The 16315-nt window shown below is 48.5% G+C and overlaps 1 protein-coding gene across 2 annotated transcripts in view; it reads right to left on the reverse strand.

The window, feature by feature from the left end:
- Positions 1 to 16315, reverse strand: part of PTPA (protein phosphatase 2 phosphatase activator) — a 97867-nt gene that overhangs the window by 49333 nt on the left and 32219 nt on the right. For both annotated transcript variants that reach the window (XM_030207858.1, XM_030207859.1), the window contains exons 4-5: positions 10697 to 10822; positions 8835 to 8952 (exon numbers count right to left, since the gene is read on the reverse strand). In XM_030207858.1, coding sequence (XP_030063718.1) covers positions 8835 to 8952; positions 10697 to 10822 — 244 coding nt within the window. The remainder of the gene's footprint in view (positions 1 to 8834; positions 8953 to 10696; positions 10823 to 16315) is intronic.

The raw sequence follows: 16315 nt of genomic DNA on the forward strand, positions 1-16315 counted from the left end.
CAAGACTGAGCTTCTAATCTTTCCCCCTAAACCAACATCTCCTCCTCCCCCATTCTCTATTTCTGTGGATAATACTCTCATCCTTCCTGTCTCATCAGCTTGTAACCTTGGGGTCATCTTCAACTCCTCCCTCTCCTTCTCTGCACATATTCAGCAGACTGCTAAAACCTGTCATTTCTTTCTCTATAATATCACCAAAATTCGACCTTTCCTTTCTGAGCACACTACCAGAACCTTCATCCACACTCTTATCACCTCTCCCTTAGACTATTGCAACTTGCTTCTCACAGGTCTCCCACTTAAGCCATCTCTCTCCTCTTCAATCTGTTCAAAATTCTGCTGCACGACAAATATTCCGCCAGTGTCGTTATGCTCATATTAGCCCTCTCCTGAAGTCACTTCACTGGCTTCCTATCCGTTTCCGCATACAGTTCAAACTCCTCTTATTGACCTATAAGTGCATTCACTCTGCAGCTCCTCAGTACCTCTCCACTCTCATCTCTCCCTACATTCCTCCCCGGGAACTCCGTTCACTGGGTAAATCTCTCTTATTTGCACCCTTCTCCTCCACTGCTAACTCCAGACTCCGTTCCTTTTATCTTGCTGCACCATAAGCCTGGAATAGACTTCCTGAGCTGGTACCTCAAGCTCCATCTCTGGCCGTCTTCAAATCTAAGCTAAAAGCCCACCTTTTTGATGCTGCTTTTAACTCCTAACCCTTATTCACTTGTTCAGAACCCTTATTTTATCATCCTCACTTTAATATTCCCTTATCTCTTGTTTGTCTGTCCTAATTAAATTGTAAGCTCTGTCGAGCAGGGACTGTCTCTTCATGTTCAAGTGTACAAGCGCTGTGTACATCTAGTAGCGCTTTAGAAATGATAAGTAGTAGTAGTAATGTGTCATGGCTGAATATTGACCTCTACGAACATACAATTGTAATGCTATATGTTAAAAGCGCAACTCCCCATTTGCTGGAGTAAACTGCCTGTATGAAAACCACCAACTCTATGCACAGTTAAAGGCATGCCCATAAACTAACACCATAAAGCGAATGCTACATACCTGTAGAAGGTATTCTCCGAGGACAGCAGGCTGATTGTTCTCACTGATGGGTGACGTCCACGGCAGCCCCTCCAATCGGAAACTTCACTAGCAAAGTCCTTTGCTAGCCCTCGCGCGCCCGCGCGCACCGCGCATGCGCGGCCGTCTTCCCGCCCGAAACCGGCTCGAGCCGGCCAGTCCAGTATGTAGCAAGACAATACACTTCAAGGGAAGACACAACTCCAAAGGGGAGGCGGGCGGGTTTGTGAGAACAATCAGCCTGCTGTCCTCGGAGAATACCTTCTACAGGTATGTAGCATTCGCTTTCTCCGAGGACAAGCAGGCTGCTTGTTCTCACTGATGGGGTATCCCTAGCCCCCAGGCTCACTCAAAACAACAACATTGGTCAATTGGGCCTCGCAACGGCGAGGACATAACTGAGATTGACCTAAAAAATTTACCAACTAACTGAGAGTGTAGCCTGGAACAGAACAAACAGGGCCCTCGGGGGGTGGAGTTGGATCCTAAAGCCCAAACAGGTTCTGAAGAACTGACTGCCCGAACCGACTGTCACGTCGGGTATCCTGCTGCAGGCAGTAATGAGATGTGAATGTGTGGACAGATGACCACGTCGCAGCTTTGCAAATTTCCTCCATGGTGGCTGACTTCAAGTGGGCTACCGACGCTGCCATGGCTCTAACATTATGAGCCGTGACATGACCCTCAAGAGCCAGCCCAGCCTGGGCGTAAGTGAAGGAAATGCAATCTGCTAGCCAATTGGATATGGTGCGTTTCCCTACAGCCACTCCCCTCTTGTTGGGATCAAAAGAAACAAACAATTGGGCGGACTGTCTGTGGGGCTGTGTCCGCTCCAGATAGAAGGCCAATGCTCTCTTGCAGTCCAATGTGTGCAGCTGACGTTCAGCAGGGCAGGAATGAGGACGGGGAAAGAATGTTGGCAAGACAATTGACTGGTTCAGATGGAACTCCGACACAACCTTTGGCAGAAACTTAGGGTGAGTGCGGAGGACTACTCTGTTGTGATGAAATTTGGTGTAAGGGGCCTGGGCTACCAGGGCCTGAAGCTCACTGACTCTACGAGCCGAGGTAACTGCCACCAAGAAAATGACCTTCCAGGTCAAGTACTTCGGATGGCAGGAATTCAGTGGCTCGAAAGGAGGTTTCATCAGCTGGGTGAGAACGACATTGAGATCCCATGACACTGTAGGAGGCTTGACAGGGGGCTTTGACAAAAGCAAACCTCTCATGAAGCGAACAACTAAAGGCTGTCCTGAGATCGGCTTACCTTCCACTTGGTAATGGTATGCACTGATTGCACTAAGGTGAACCCTTACGGAGTTGGTCTTCAGACCAGACTCAGACAAGTGGAGAAGGTATTCAAGCAGGGTCTGTGTAGGACAAGAGCGAGGATCTAGGGCCTTGCTGTCACACCAGACGGCAAACCTCCTCCAATGAAAGAAGTAACTTCTCTTAGTGGAGTCTTTCCTGGAAGCAAGCAAGATGCGGGAGACACCCTCTGGCAGACCCAAAGAGGCAAAGTCTACGCCCTCAACATCCAGGCCGTGAGAGCCAGGGACTGGAGGTTGGGATGCAGAAGAGCCCCTTCGTCCTGCGTGATGAGGGTCGGAAAACACTCCAATCTCCACGGTTCTTCGGAGGATAACTCCAGAAGAAGAGGGAACCAGATCTGACGCGGCCAAAAGGGAGCAATCAGAATCATGGTGCCTCGGTCTTGCTTGAGTTTCAACAAAGTCTTCCCCACCAGAGGAATGGGAGGATAAGCATACAGCAGACCTTCCCCCCAATCCAGGAGGAAGGCATCCGACGCCAGTCTGCCGTGGGCCTGAAGCCTGGAACAGAACTGAGGGACCTTGTGGTTCACTTGAGATGCGAAGAGATCCACCAGGGGGGTGCCCCACGCCTGAAAGATCTGTCGCACCACACGGGAATTGAGCGACCACTCGTGAGGTTGCATAATCCTGCTCAACCTGTCGGCCAGACTGTTGTTTACGCCTGCCAGATATGTGGCTTGGAGCACCATGCCTTGACGGCGAGCCCAGAGCCACATGCTGACGGCTTCCTGACACAGGGGGCGAGATCCGGTGCCCCCCTGCTTGTTGACATAGTACATGGCAACCTGATTGTCTGTCTGAATTTGGATAATTTGGTGGGACAGCCGATCTCTGAAAGCCTTCAGAGCGTTCCAGATCGCTCGCAACTCCAGAAGATTGATCTGTAGATCGCTTTCTTGGAGGGACCACCTTCCTTGGGTGTGAAGCCCATCGACATGAGCTCCCCATCCCAGGAGAGACGCATCCGTGGTCAGCACTTTTTGAGGCTGAGGAATTTGGAAGGGACGTCCCAGAGTCAAATTGGAGCAAATCGTCCACCAATACAGGGATTCGAGAAAACTCGTGGACAGGTGGATCACGTCCTCTAGACCCCCGGCGGCCTGATACCACTGGGAGGCTAGGGTCCATTGAGCAGATCTCATGTGAAGGCGGGCCATGGGAGTCACATGAACTGTGGAAGCCATGTGGCCCAGCAATCTCAACATCTGCCGAGCTGTGATCTGCTGGGACGCTCGCACCCGCGAGACGAGGGACAACAAGTTGTTGGCCCTCGCCTCTGGGAGATAGGCGCGAGCCGTCCGAGAATCCAGCAGGGCTCCGATGAATTCGAGTTTCTGCACTGGGAGAAGATGGGACTTTGGGTAATTTATCACAAACCCCAGTAGCTCCAGGAGGCGAATAGTCATCTGCATGGACTGCAGGGCTCCTGCCTCGGATGTGTTCTTCACCAGCCAATCGTCGAGATATGGGAACACGTGCACCCCCAGCCTGCGAAGCGCCGCTGCTACCACAGCTAGGCACTTTGTGAACACCCTGGGCGCAGAGGCGAGCCCAAAGGGTAGCACACAGTACTGGAAGTGGCGTGCGCCCAGCTGAAATCGCAGATACTGTCTGTGAGCTGGCAGTATCGGGATGTGTGTGTAGGCATCCTTCAAGTCCAGAGAGCATAGCCAATCGTTTTGCTGAATCATGGGGAGAAGGGTGCCCAGGGAAAGCATCCTGAACTTTTCTTTTACGAGATATTTGTTCAGGGCCCTTAGGTCTAGGATGGGACGCATCCCCCCTGTTTTCTTTTCCACAAGGAAGTACCTGGAATAGAACCCCAGCCCTTCTTGCCCGGATGGCACGGGCTCGACCGCATTGGCGCTGAGAAGGGCGGAGAGTTCCTCTGCAAGTACCTGCTTGTGCTGGAAGCTGTAGGACTGAGCTCCCGGTGGACAATTTGGAGGTTGTGAGGCCAAATTGAGGGTGTATCCTTGCCGGACTATTTGGAGAACCCACTGATCGGAGGTTATGAGAGGCCACCTTTGGTGAAAAGCTTTCAACCTCCCTCCGACAGGCAGGTCGCCCGGCACTGACACTTGGATGTCGGCTATGCTCTGCTGGAGCCAGTCAAAAGCTCGCCCCTTGCTTTTGCTGGGGAGCCGCGGGGCCTTGCTGATTCGCACGCTGCTGACGAGAGCGAGCGCGCTGGGGCTTAGCCTGGGCCGCAGGCTGTCGGGAAGGAGGATTGTACCTACGCTTGCCAGAAGTATAGGGAACAGTCTTCCTTCCCCCGAAAAATCGTCTACCTGTAGAGGTAGAAGCTGAAGGCTGCCGGCGGGCGAACTTGTCGAATGCGGTGTCCCGCTGGTGGAGAGACTCTACCACCTGCTCGACTTTTTCGCCAAAAATGTTATCCGCACGGCAAGGCGAGTCCGCAATCCGCTGCTGGATTCTATTCTCCAGGTCGGCGGCACGCAGCCATGAGAGCCTGCGCATCACCACACCTTGAGCAGCGGCCCTGGACGCAACATCAAAAGTGTCATAAACTCCTCTGGCCAGGAATTTTCTGCACGCCTTCAGCTGCCTGACCACCTCCTGAAAAGGCTTGGCTTGCTCAGGGGGAAGAGCATCAACCAAGCCCGCCAACTGCCGCACATTATTCCGCATGTGTATGCTCGTGTAGAGCTGGTAAGACTGGATCTTGGACACGAGCATAGAGGAATGGTAGGCCTTCCTCCCAAAGGAGTCTAAGGTTCTAGCGTCCTTGCCCGGGGGCGCCGAAGCATGTTCCCTAGAACTCTTAGCCTTCTTTAGGGCCAAATCCACAACTCCAGAGTCATGAGGCAACTGAGTGCGCATCAGCTCTGGGTCCCCATGGATCCGGTACTGGGACTCGATCTTCTTGGGAATGTGGGGATTAGTTAATGGCTTGGTCCAGTTCGCAAGCAATGTCTTCTTCAGGACATGGTGCAAGGGAACAGTGGACGCTTCCTTAGGTGGAGAAGGATAGTCCAGGAGCTCAAACATTTCAGCCCTGGGCTCGTCCTCCACAACCACCGGGAAGGGGATGGCCGTAGACATCTCCCGGACAAAGGAGGCAAAAGACAGACTCTCGGGAGGAGAAAGCTGTCTCTCAGGAGAGGGAGTGGGATCAGACGGAAGACCCTCAGACTCCTCGTCAGAGAAATATCTGGGATCTTCCTCTTCCTCCCACGAGGCCTCACCCTCGGTGTCAGACACAAGTTCACGGACCTGTGTCTGCAACCTCGCCCTGCTCGACTCCGTGGAACCCCGTCCACGATGGGGGCGTCGAGAGGTAGACTCCCTCGCCCGCATCGGCGAAGCTCCCTCCGCCGACGTAGTCGGGGAGCCTTCCTGGGAGGTGGCCGCGGTCGGTACCGCACGCGGTACCGACGTCGGGGACCTCAACCTGGGCGATGGGCCAGCCGGCGCCACGCTCGACGGTACCGGTGGCGCAAGCACCGCCGGTACCGGAGGGGTAGGGCGCAACAGCTCTCCCAGAATCTCTGGGAGAACGGCCCGGAGGCTCTCGTTTAGAGCGGCTGCAGAGAAAGGCTGAGAGGTCGATGCAGGCGTCGACGTCAGTACCTGTTCCGGGCGTGGAGGCTGTTCCGGGCTGTCCAGAGCGGAGCGCATCGACACCTCCTGAACAGAGGGTGAGCGGTCCTCTCGGTGCCGATGCCTGCTGGGTGCCGAATCCCTCGGCGACCCAGAGCTCTCGGTGCCGACACGGGGAGGAGACCGGTGTCGATGCTTCTTCGATTTCTTCCGAAGCATGTCACCAGAGCTCCCCGGCACCGACGAGGAGGACGTCGAATCCATCCGTCGCTTCCTCGGGGCCGAGACTGAAGAAGGTCGATCTCGGGGGGGCTGTACCGCAGGAGCCCTCAGGGTAGGAGGAGACCCACCCGAGGGCTCACCGCCACCAGCGGGGGAATGGACAGCCCTCACCTGCACTCCACCCGATGCACCACCGTCCGACGACATCAGCAGACGAGGTCCTGGTACCACCGACGTCGATGCAGCTATCCGATGTCTCGGCGCCGATGCAGAGGCCCGATGCCTCGATGCACTCGATGCAGGGGCGGCCGAGGAAGATGGTCTGGACGCTGACGACGTCGATGCACTCGAAGATCCCGGTGCCGATGCCGACGAAGAGCCCGAGAACAACACGTTCCACTGGGCTAGTCTCGCTACCTGAGTCCGCCTTTGAAGCAGGGAACACAGACTGCAGTTCTGAGGGCGGTGCTCGGCCCCCAGACACTGAAGACACGACGAGTGTCGATCAGTGAGCGAGATAACCCGGGCGCACTGGGTGCACTTCTTGAAGCCGCTGGAAGGCTTCGATGTCATGGGCGGAAAAATCACGCCGGCGAAATCAAAAGCCGAAATGGCGAAATTTGAAGCACCAAATTTAGAGGGAGAAAAAATCTCGACCGAGGCCGAAAAGAGGCCTACCCCGACGACGAAAGAAAACTTACCGGGGCAAAAAAGCTGGAAGTACGGGGAGGATTTACACGAAACCCGGCGGGGGGTTTCCGGAGCACTTCCCGACTAGGACAAAGCTTTCCCGAAGGAAAAAAAACACGTTCAAAACAAATTGGACGCGCGAGGTCGACTTTCCGGGGCTCGACACGGCGAAAACACGACCGTACCGAGTGCGGACAAAAGAAGACTGGCCGGCTCGAGCCGGTTTCGGGCGGGAAGACGGCCGCGCATGCGCGGTGCGCGCGGGCGCGCGAGGGCTAGCAAAGGACTTTGCTAGTGAAGTTTCCGATTGGAGGGGCTGCCGTGGACGTCACCCATCAGTGAGAACAAGCAGCCTGCTTGTCCTCGGAGAATTACTTTTAGCAGCAGGAGAAAGAAGTAACCTCTGAAACAGGGTTAAGTTCAGACAGGCAGTTTCATTATACTCTACTAGTGTGAAAGGCCCGTTTGAGAGAGGAATGAAACGGGCGCTAGCACCACTCCCCCCCCCCCCCCCGATGTCTGCGCTGCCACTGTCCTCCTCGCCCTCACCAAGTCGCCGCCGCTGCTCCCCCCTCTCCGTGCAGCGAGCAACTCTCTCCATCCACAGAGGCGGCGCGGCAGTACAAAATCAGCACCAGGTGTTTGAACGAAGCAGGCGAGGCACCGCAGGAGGCCATCAAGTCTGGCAGTTGGCTGTGCAGCCGGTCCTCGCACCTGGACGTCAGTGCCCCTGGAGAAGGACCCTGTAGGAGCGACGCAAGGCGAGAGGAGCAGCTGCAGAGCTGTTTACACGAAGCTGATGTTTTTGTTGGTCCCGTACTGCAGCTTCGGGCAGAGATTGGAGCGGCACGGCAGGTCTGTTGGGTGGGTGTGTGGGCGGGACTAGAGGGAAAGTTGCTGGGCGGAGGGAGAGGGGGGAGCAGCGGCGACTTGGGAGAGGGGGTGTAGGGGGACTGTCGTCTCTGTAGGCGCTCCTAGGGGATTTGTTGCTGTGGCAGGGGGAGGGGCTTGTGTGATGCTGCGAAGGGGGTATTTGGGGTAGGGGGTTGTGTAATGGGGCGAGGGAATGGGACTCGATATACCGCTTTTCTACAATTTTTGCAACTACATCCAAAGCGATTTACCTGGGGCAATGGAGGGTTAAGTGACTTTACCCAGAGTCACAAGGAGCTGCAGCGGGACTCGATCTCAGTTCCCCATGACCGAAGTCCACTGCACTAACCACTAGGCTACTCTTAGGGGTAGGGGCTTGGGTTCGCGGTGTTTCATTTGGGGGGGGGGGGGGGGGGGGGCAGTGAGGGTTGCTTTGTAGGCTGGGGGAGGAGTAGGGAAACTCCTTACTCCTGCCCCTCTAGTGTGGATGTGGCTGTGATTCGTGAAACCGGATATCTACACCACCATGCAAAACAGAAGTGAGGCTCCATTAGAACGTTGGTGGTGCCTTTTATATATATAGATGTTTACTTTTCCTTGGCATGGGGAAAGCAGGTGTCCTGATTTTCAAGATGGACACAGGGGATAGGGATAGGGGATGGGATTTGATATACCACCTTTCTGTAGTTCCAATCAAAGCAGTTTACACATTATATATAGGTGCCTATTTTGTACCTGGGACAATGAAGAGTTAAAGTGACTTGCCTAGTCACAAGGAGCTACAGTGGGAATCAAACCCAGTTCCCTAGGTTCTCAGGCTACTGCTCTAACCATTCCAGGTACTCCTCCATTCCCTCTATCTATACACATACACCACTATATATGTACATACACATACAAGTATATATGCATAAATTACACATATATAGAGGAACACAAGTGCACAGATGTTCATGGTGATGTGATGAGTGCAGGTGCACAAATGCCCATGGATTATGTGGATGAATGGGAAGACAGGAGAGTATGACTGCAGATACTGATGGTGCATACATGAACTTCTTACCATACCTGTGCCATAGTCGATGCGCGTTGGGTTTCCCACAGATTCTTTAAGGTACACTGCTACCTCTGGAGCTGCAGCACACAGCTGATGAGGGATCACTGTGGCTACAAGATTTTCTGCTTCCTACATCAAAATTCACAGGGGTTAGCATAAAGACTTCATCCTGCCCTATCAAGTAGGTACTACTCCCAGATCCCATTCCTGGTGTCAAGATCAAATGGTAGGTGCTGCTCCCAGAATCCATCCCTACCCACACATACAGGGTAAGTCGTCAATTTTCAAAAGGTGTGTCCAGCTAAATTTGGGGAGTTAGTCAAATATTCATGATTTTACATACCCAATCCCTCCCTGCTGAGCAACTAACTTTTATGCAGACAAAATTTACCCAACTATAAAAAGGCAGTGCTGGGGGCATTCTCAGGGGCACAGTATCATTGTGTCAGCTGATCACCAATATTAAGCAGTACCCAGTAAAAGATAGTCAGGTAACTCTAGAGAGATAAACAGCTATTACCCAGACATTATCTGTATATATTCTGACAATGTGAACATGGGCCAACTGTCCAGTTAATAATGACCTCTGAGATAATCTTATAAGTAAATAAATAAAAATAAAGCAGAACTAGAAAAAAGTACAGAGAAGAGCACTCCATGAAGCAAATCAGAAAATTTATTTTTTCCAAAACAATCAAGCTGTGGAATTTGTTGCCAGAGAATGTGGTCCAGCCACATAGCACAACAGAGTTTAAAAGGGGTTGTCAACTTCCTGAAGGAAAAGTCCATAAATAATTATTAGCCAGAATCGTTATACCCATACTAGCCCGCTCCTCAAGTCACTTCACTGGCTCCCTGTCCGCTTCCGCATTCAGTTTAAACTTCTCGTACTGACCTTTAAATGCATCCACTCTGCAGCCCCCCATTACCTCTCCGCTCTCATCTCTCCCTACATTCCTCCCCGTGAACTCCGCTCGCTTGACAAATCTCTCGTCGTCCTCCTTCTCCTCCACTGCTAACTCTAGGCTTCGCTCCTTTTCTCTCGCGGCACCTTATGCCTGGAATAGACTTCCTGGACCTATACGTCTAGCTCCATCTCTACCCTGTTTTCAAATCTATGCTGAAAACCCACCTTTTCACTGCTGCTTTTAGCTCCTAGCCACAATTGCCCTCCCCTTGTCCCTTCCCACCCATTACTTCCCTCACCCATAACTGTCTTGTTTGTCTGTATTACTTAGATTGTAAGCTCATTTGAGCAGAGACTGTCTCTTTGTATCAGGTGTTCAGCGCTGCGTGCGTCTGGTAGCGCTATACAAATGCTAATAATAATAATATTAGCCAAGTAGACTTTAGAAAGCCACTGCTTGGAGTAGGATGCATGGAATGAATACCCCATGAATCTTCATAGTGACCAGATTGGCCATTGTTGAAGAGAAGATGCTGGATTCTACTGTCCTACCATGGCACATTTTATGTTACAGTACTGTCCCTCACCCTGCTCATGTAGTCTGAAGACAGGAACATATACTACTCCTTCAACACTTACACGAACTAAAAGGGGGATGATACCAGACAGCCTGTATGGGGAACATTTGCATGTACATAACAAGCAGTGAAGGAATATCAGCTCAGATCTCTCTATGCAATCTTCTGGGGACCACCAGAATCATCTTTGAAGGTGCTGAAAGAGCAGTATCATCAGCTACTTCCCCTAACCCAAACCTAAAAATCTCCAACTGAAATCTCCTGAATCATTCAGTCCTATAGACTGGCAGATGTTGGAGTCCAAGTTCTCCTCTTAATGTGGCTGCTAACAAACAATGTGAACCAAAAATCCCCCTGCACTTAATTATTCTTCATGCCATGTCCTCACCTGATCAAGCTTGTTATACCAGGTCCTGAACGCCTTGTTTCCAAAGCGAGATGGCTGTTCTTCTGGAGGGGTCTCATCAATCCAACAATCAAGAGTGTTTAGGAGAGCCACCAGCTTCTCAATAGGCTACAGGAAAGGAGGAGGAGAGTCAGCAGCAGCTGCCCATTAGAGCCAAGAGGCTGCATTCAGTTTTCACACCCAGCTTTATATTAAATAACTCCTTGGAAAAGCTGTTGCACATTTTACAATAAATACGAATTAATCTTGCCATCTATTTCACTTTTTAATCTATTCCAAGCAGCTCAGCCAATGGTTATGTGATTGACTTTTTCCACAGCAGGATGCATACTGGGTTTGCCAACAAAATATACAGCCCAGTTATCAGGACCCATCTATGTGACCTGTACTGCCAGCCTAAGGACTGCTTGGGCATTCTGCTTGCTTTTGTTGTACTTTTCTCTCTGTTCAGGATTGGTTTAACTTGTTAAATAAAACCATTTACGTGACTTCATTCCATACAGCTGTAAAGATACAAACTCCTGTACTGTGGCAGAAGCTGGCTGCTGAAAACTGACTGGAGATGTCTCCTCCAGGCTCTGCCTTCAGGAGAATCATGCATCCCCTCCCTCCTGTCTACTGAGAAGAGATACAAATCTTTTAAACTAGACCAATCTTACAACACATAAAACAAACAGAACTCCATGTTCTGTACACAAATTGTATATGCAAGTTTACATATTTGTTTTATATTGTATTTACAGCATATAAACCAAAGCAAGCATTAACTACCTGCTAGGACCTATATAATCTTTGTTCTTATAGGTCAAATGTTGCAGTGGCCCGTTTTGACCAGTCTCCTTGAGATCTGCCTGGTTTCATGCCTCAACCCAGTTACAATCTATGGAAAACTTATGTCTTACCTGTTAATTTTCTTTCCTTTACTCCTACCAGACCTCTCCAGAACCTGTAGATTGTTTCTGTCAACCAGCAGAGACGGAGACTAAAGACTTGTGGGTTCTGCCCCATAAGGCCATCATGCAGCCTTAGGTCTTCAGTATTTTAAATAACAAAACAATGGAGAAAAGGCTTTTCTATTTGCCATTATTTTAAAATTGATAGTTTATCTATCTACATAATAATCTTTTGTCAAACAATGGTCCTAGAAAACACAAATTTTAAAAACACGGAGAAGAAAACTAAGCATTTTAATGCAACAACAGTGAAAACCATAAGTCAGCACTCTCCTTAAGCTGATGCAATTGGGCGGGCCTTTCGACTGGTCTGGTAGGGCTAAAGGAAAGGAAAGAAAATTAGGAAGGTGAAATTGTCTTGCTTGTTAAACATCTTTACAAGACCAGTCCAGAACCTCTGGGATGTAGCAAAGCAGCCTTTAAGAAAGGTGGGATTCCACAACCCCTGCCTGAATAACTTTGGTTCCAACAGAAGCCTCTGCTCATGCTGTAACGTCCATCCTTTAATACTTTGCAAAAACATGAAGAAATGACCAAATTGCAACCTTGCAAATGTCCGTTGGAGTCACCACATGGGACTTTGCCAAAGAGGCTGCCAACCCCCTGGTGGAATGTGCTTTTAACCCTTGAGTTGGCTGAAGCTGAAGAAATCATTTCTTTAAAGCCAGCAGGCAATAGTGGCTTTATAAGCTGCTTTCCTCCTTCTTGTACCTCCAAACAGAACTTGTCCAATCTCCGAAACTCATTCTAGGTATCTGAGAAAAACATGACAGATATCCAACAAATGTAGCGAATGAAATTGCTTTTTGTACTCCTCCCTGTAGAATGAAGAAAGTACTAGTACTTGACTCAGATGGAATGAGGAAGCTATTTAAAAACTCCTGCCTCTGTAAAGCAAAAGAAGGGATCCCTATGCAACAAGATCTGTAGTTCAGAAATGGTTCAAGCCAAGGAGATAGCAAGCAAGGAGAAATTAGGTCTTACCTGATCATTTTCTATTAGTCCTTCCCACCATTCCAGAACCTGTGGGATAGTTGTGTCCATCAACCATCAGGTGGAACTGAAAACTGAGCTAAGACAAATTTCTCTTGGCATTCAGCCCAGCTCCTCAGTATTTACATGGAACAAGCAATAAGGAGAAACTCAGAACAAACAAAACAACTTTAAACGACTCGTTAACCTAACCAGATGAGCAAACATGTATGGACCTCATCTCTGGACAACTTGTAGAGAACAAGTCTCATCATAGGAGACATCAACCTACACCTTGAAGACGACACCTCTACAGGCACACGAGAATGCAAAGAATTCTTAAAACTTTGGGATCTGCACGCACCTAACACGCAACCAACACACACAAAAGGACATACACTAGACATCCTTACACACAAATTTGACCCAGACTCAAACAAACTACTTACTGACACAAGATGGACACCTACACTATGGTCAGACCACCATAAAGCATATGTCTCCCTCAACTGGCGAAAAACACACAAACACAATCAACAAACATGAATGAACAACATACACCACGAGAGGAAAAATAGACCCCACAACATTCTGGCAACAGATCTACCAGAACGAATGGTTAACAAATGCTGACACCATCCAATTCCTCCAAGAATGGGATGATATATGCACAACAACATTAGACAAAATCGCCCCAATCCAAACCAGAACATCACATAGGAAAAAATCAAATCCATGGTTCACCGAAGAGCTGAAAAAACTTAAAACACAAGTCAGGAAATTAGAACGCGCATGGAACAAAAAGAAAGACGAACAAACACTAAATGCCTGGAAACTACTTCGGAGGAAATACAAATACACCATAAAACAGACTAAAAGACTACATTACAAAACAATGATAGGACCAAACTACAAAGACACACACAAACTCTTCTACCTTGTGAATAAATTGCTAGACACCTCACCAGCTACAAACAACAGCAAAGACATACCAGATGTCGACAACCTTGCGAAATACTTTAAGGAGAAAATTATACAACTACGACTTAAAATACCCGCCAGCACTATTGAATACGCCACACTTCTAGACTGTCTAGACCCAGAAGACGGAATGTACCCAGCAGACAGAACCTGGACCGAATTCGAATTATTATCAGAAGACCTCATCTCTGAAACACTTAAACGATTTGCTAAATCCTACTGCAAACTAGACAAATGCCCAAACAACCTCATGAAATCAGCTCCTCGACAATTTGTAATAGACCTAACGAACCACGTAAACTTCATGCTACAAAACGGACTCTTCCCAAAGGAAAAATCTTACTCACCCCAATACCCAAAGATACCAAGAAAAGCGCAAGCGAAATAACCAGTAGCATCCATACCACTAATAACCAAAATAACCGAAGGGATGGTAACAAAACAACTTACAAACTATTCTCATATACTGCATGATGCCCAATCAGGATTCCGATCGAACCACAGCACAGAAACAGTACTAATTACCCTAATGACTAAATTCAAACAAATAATCGCAACCGGCAACAACATACTTCTCCTACAATTCGACATGTCAAGTGCCTTTGATATGGTCGACCATGGAATTCTATTGCACATACTTGAATACTTTGGCATCGGAGGAAATGTCCTAAACTGGTTCAAGGGGTTCCTAACCCTGCATTCATATTAAGTCACATCAAACTCAAATACGTCCACTTCATGGACACCTAATGTGGAGTACCGCAAGGATCACCCCTCTCACCAACCATTTTCAACATAATGATGATCCCATTGGCAAAACTCCTATCAAATCATAACCTCAACCCATATATATATGCCGACGATGTAACAATATACATCCCTTTCAAACAAGATATCAAAGAAATATCCAACGAAATCAACCAAAGTCTACACATCATGAACACCTGGGCAGATGCATTTCGACTGAAACTAAACGCGGAAAAAACTCAATGCCTAATACAACACGAATGAATTTACCACCTTAAACACACCAAAACTAAACCTTCCAATCTCAGAAACTTTAAAAATCCTTGGAGTCACTATCGATCGCCACCTAACACTCAAAACCCATGCAAACAACACAACCAAAAAGATGTTCTACTGCATGTGGAAACTGAAAAGAATAAGACCATTCTTCCCAAGATCCGTCTTTCGCATCCTAGTGCAATCCCTCGTACTCAGCCATCTGGATTACTGCAATTCACTATACGCAGGCTGTAAAGAGCAAATACTGAGGAGACTTCAAACAGCCCAGAACACAGTAGCCAGACTCATCTTCGGAAAACCAAAATACGAAAGTGCAAAACCCTTACGAGAGAAGCTACACTGGCTCCCACTTAAGGAATGAATTACTTTTAAAGTATGCACATTAGTCCACAAAATTATTCACGGTGAAGCTCCAGCCTACATGTCTGACTTAATAGACCTACCAACCAGGAACGCTAAAAGATCATCTCGAACTTTCTTTAACCTCCACTTCCCTAATTGCAAAGGCATAAAATACAAGGCGCTGCACGCATCAACCTTTTCTTACATAAGCACGCAATTCTGGAATATACTACCGCGCAACTTGAAAACAATCCACGAACTAACCAACTTCTGCAAATTACTGAAGACTCATCTCTTCAATAAAATTTACTGTAAGGATCAATACACATGAAGTCCACACTCACTGTTCCAGAAATACACCAATACATTCTTTTCTGAACTCTCATCCCCCGTAATTTTATCACACTTAAACCTTCACTCACAAAAAATGTTATACCGAATGTTCATTTGCTAAGGTTCTATTACCCTATTAATTTCCCTTTGTCTCTTTCCATTGTTCCTTTCCTTGTCCTATTCCCTAACGATACCTTCACTCTGCTTTCGCTTAAATTCTCATAATGTAATCCATAACTGAATTGTAACAAATCGTATTTCCATTATTTACAATGTATTGTAAGCCACACTGAGCCCGCAAATAGGTGGGAAAATGTGGGATAGAAATGCAATAAAATAAATAAATGCAATAAATAAAAGAGATATGCAGGAAGCATCATGCAAGGTGACAGTCATTATTTGGTCCATTACATTGCACCAACTAAACATCTCAGAAGCCTCTGGTGGGCCCCTGGAATAGTGGGAAGGACTAATGGAAAGAAAAAACACCTAATTTCTCCTTCAGTTATGTAGCTTCCCACTATTCCAAAACTATGGGATGTTCAAAAGCAATCCCTAGAGTGGGTGAGACGCTGGAGCTACCGCCCTGAGAACTGAAGCCCCAAAACTAGCTTCTGAATGAACTGCAATGTAGTGCTTAACAAAGGCACGCAGATTCGACTAAGTTACCGCCTTGCAAATATCTGCCGGACACAACAGGATAGTCTCCGCGCAGGACGTCACTAAATGCCTCATAGAATGCACCTGCAAGACCTGATGAGCCTGCTCCCCCACAAGCAAATAAGTTGATGTGATAGTCTCCTTCGGCCATCTAATAAATATGGGATTGGAAGCCATGAGGCCAAGCCTCTGCTTACCAAAAAGTACAAACAGTCTGTCTGATTTGCTAAACTCACTCGTGTCTTCCAGATATCTAACGAGGTCTCTACGAACATCTTCAAGGAAGAATACAGAGACTCTTGTGAAAGGATGGAAGCTTCACAGATTGGTTGAG

Source organism: Microcaecilia unicolor, chromosome 6, assembly GCF_901765095.1.
Source record: "Microcaecilia unicolor chromosome 6, aMicUni1.1, whole genome shotgun sequence".
In the NCBI taxonomy this organism is placed as follows: domain Eukaryota; kingdom Metazoa; phylum Chordata; class Amphibia; order Gymnophiona; family Siphonopidae; genus Microcaecilia; species Microcaecilia unicolor.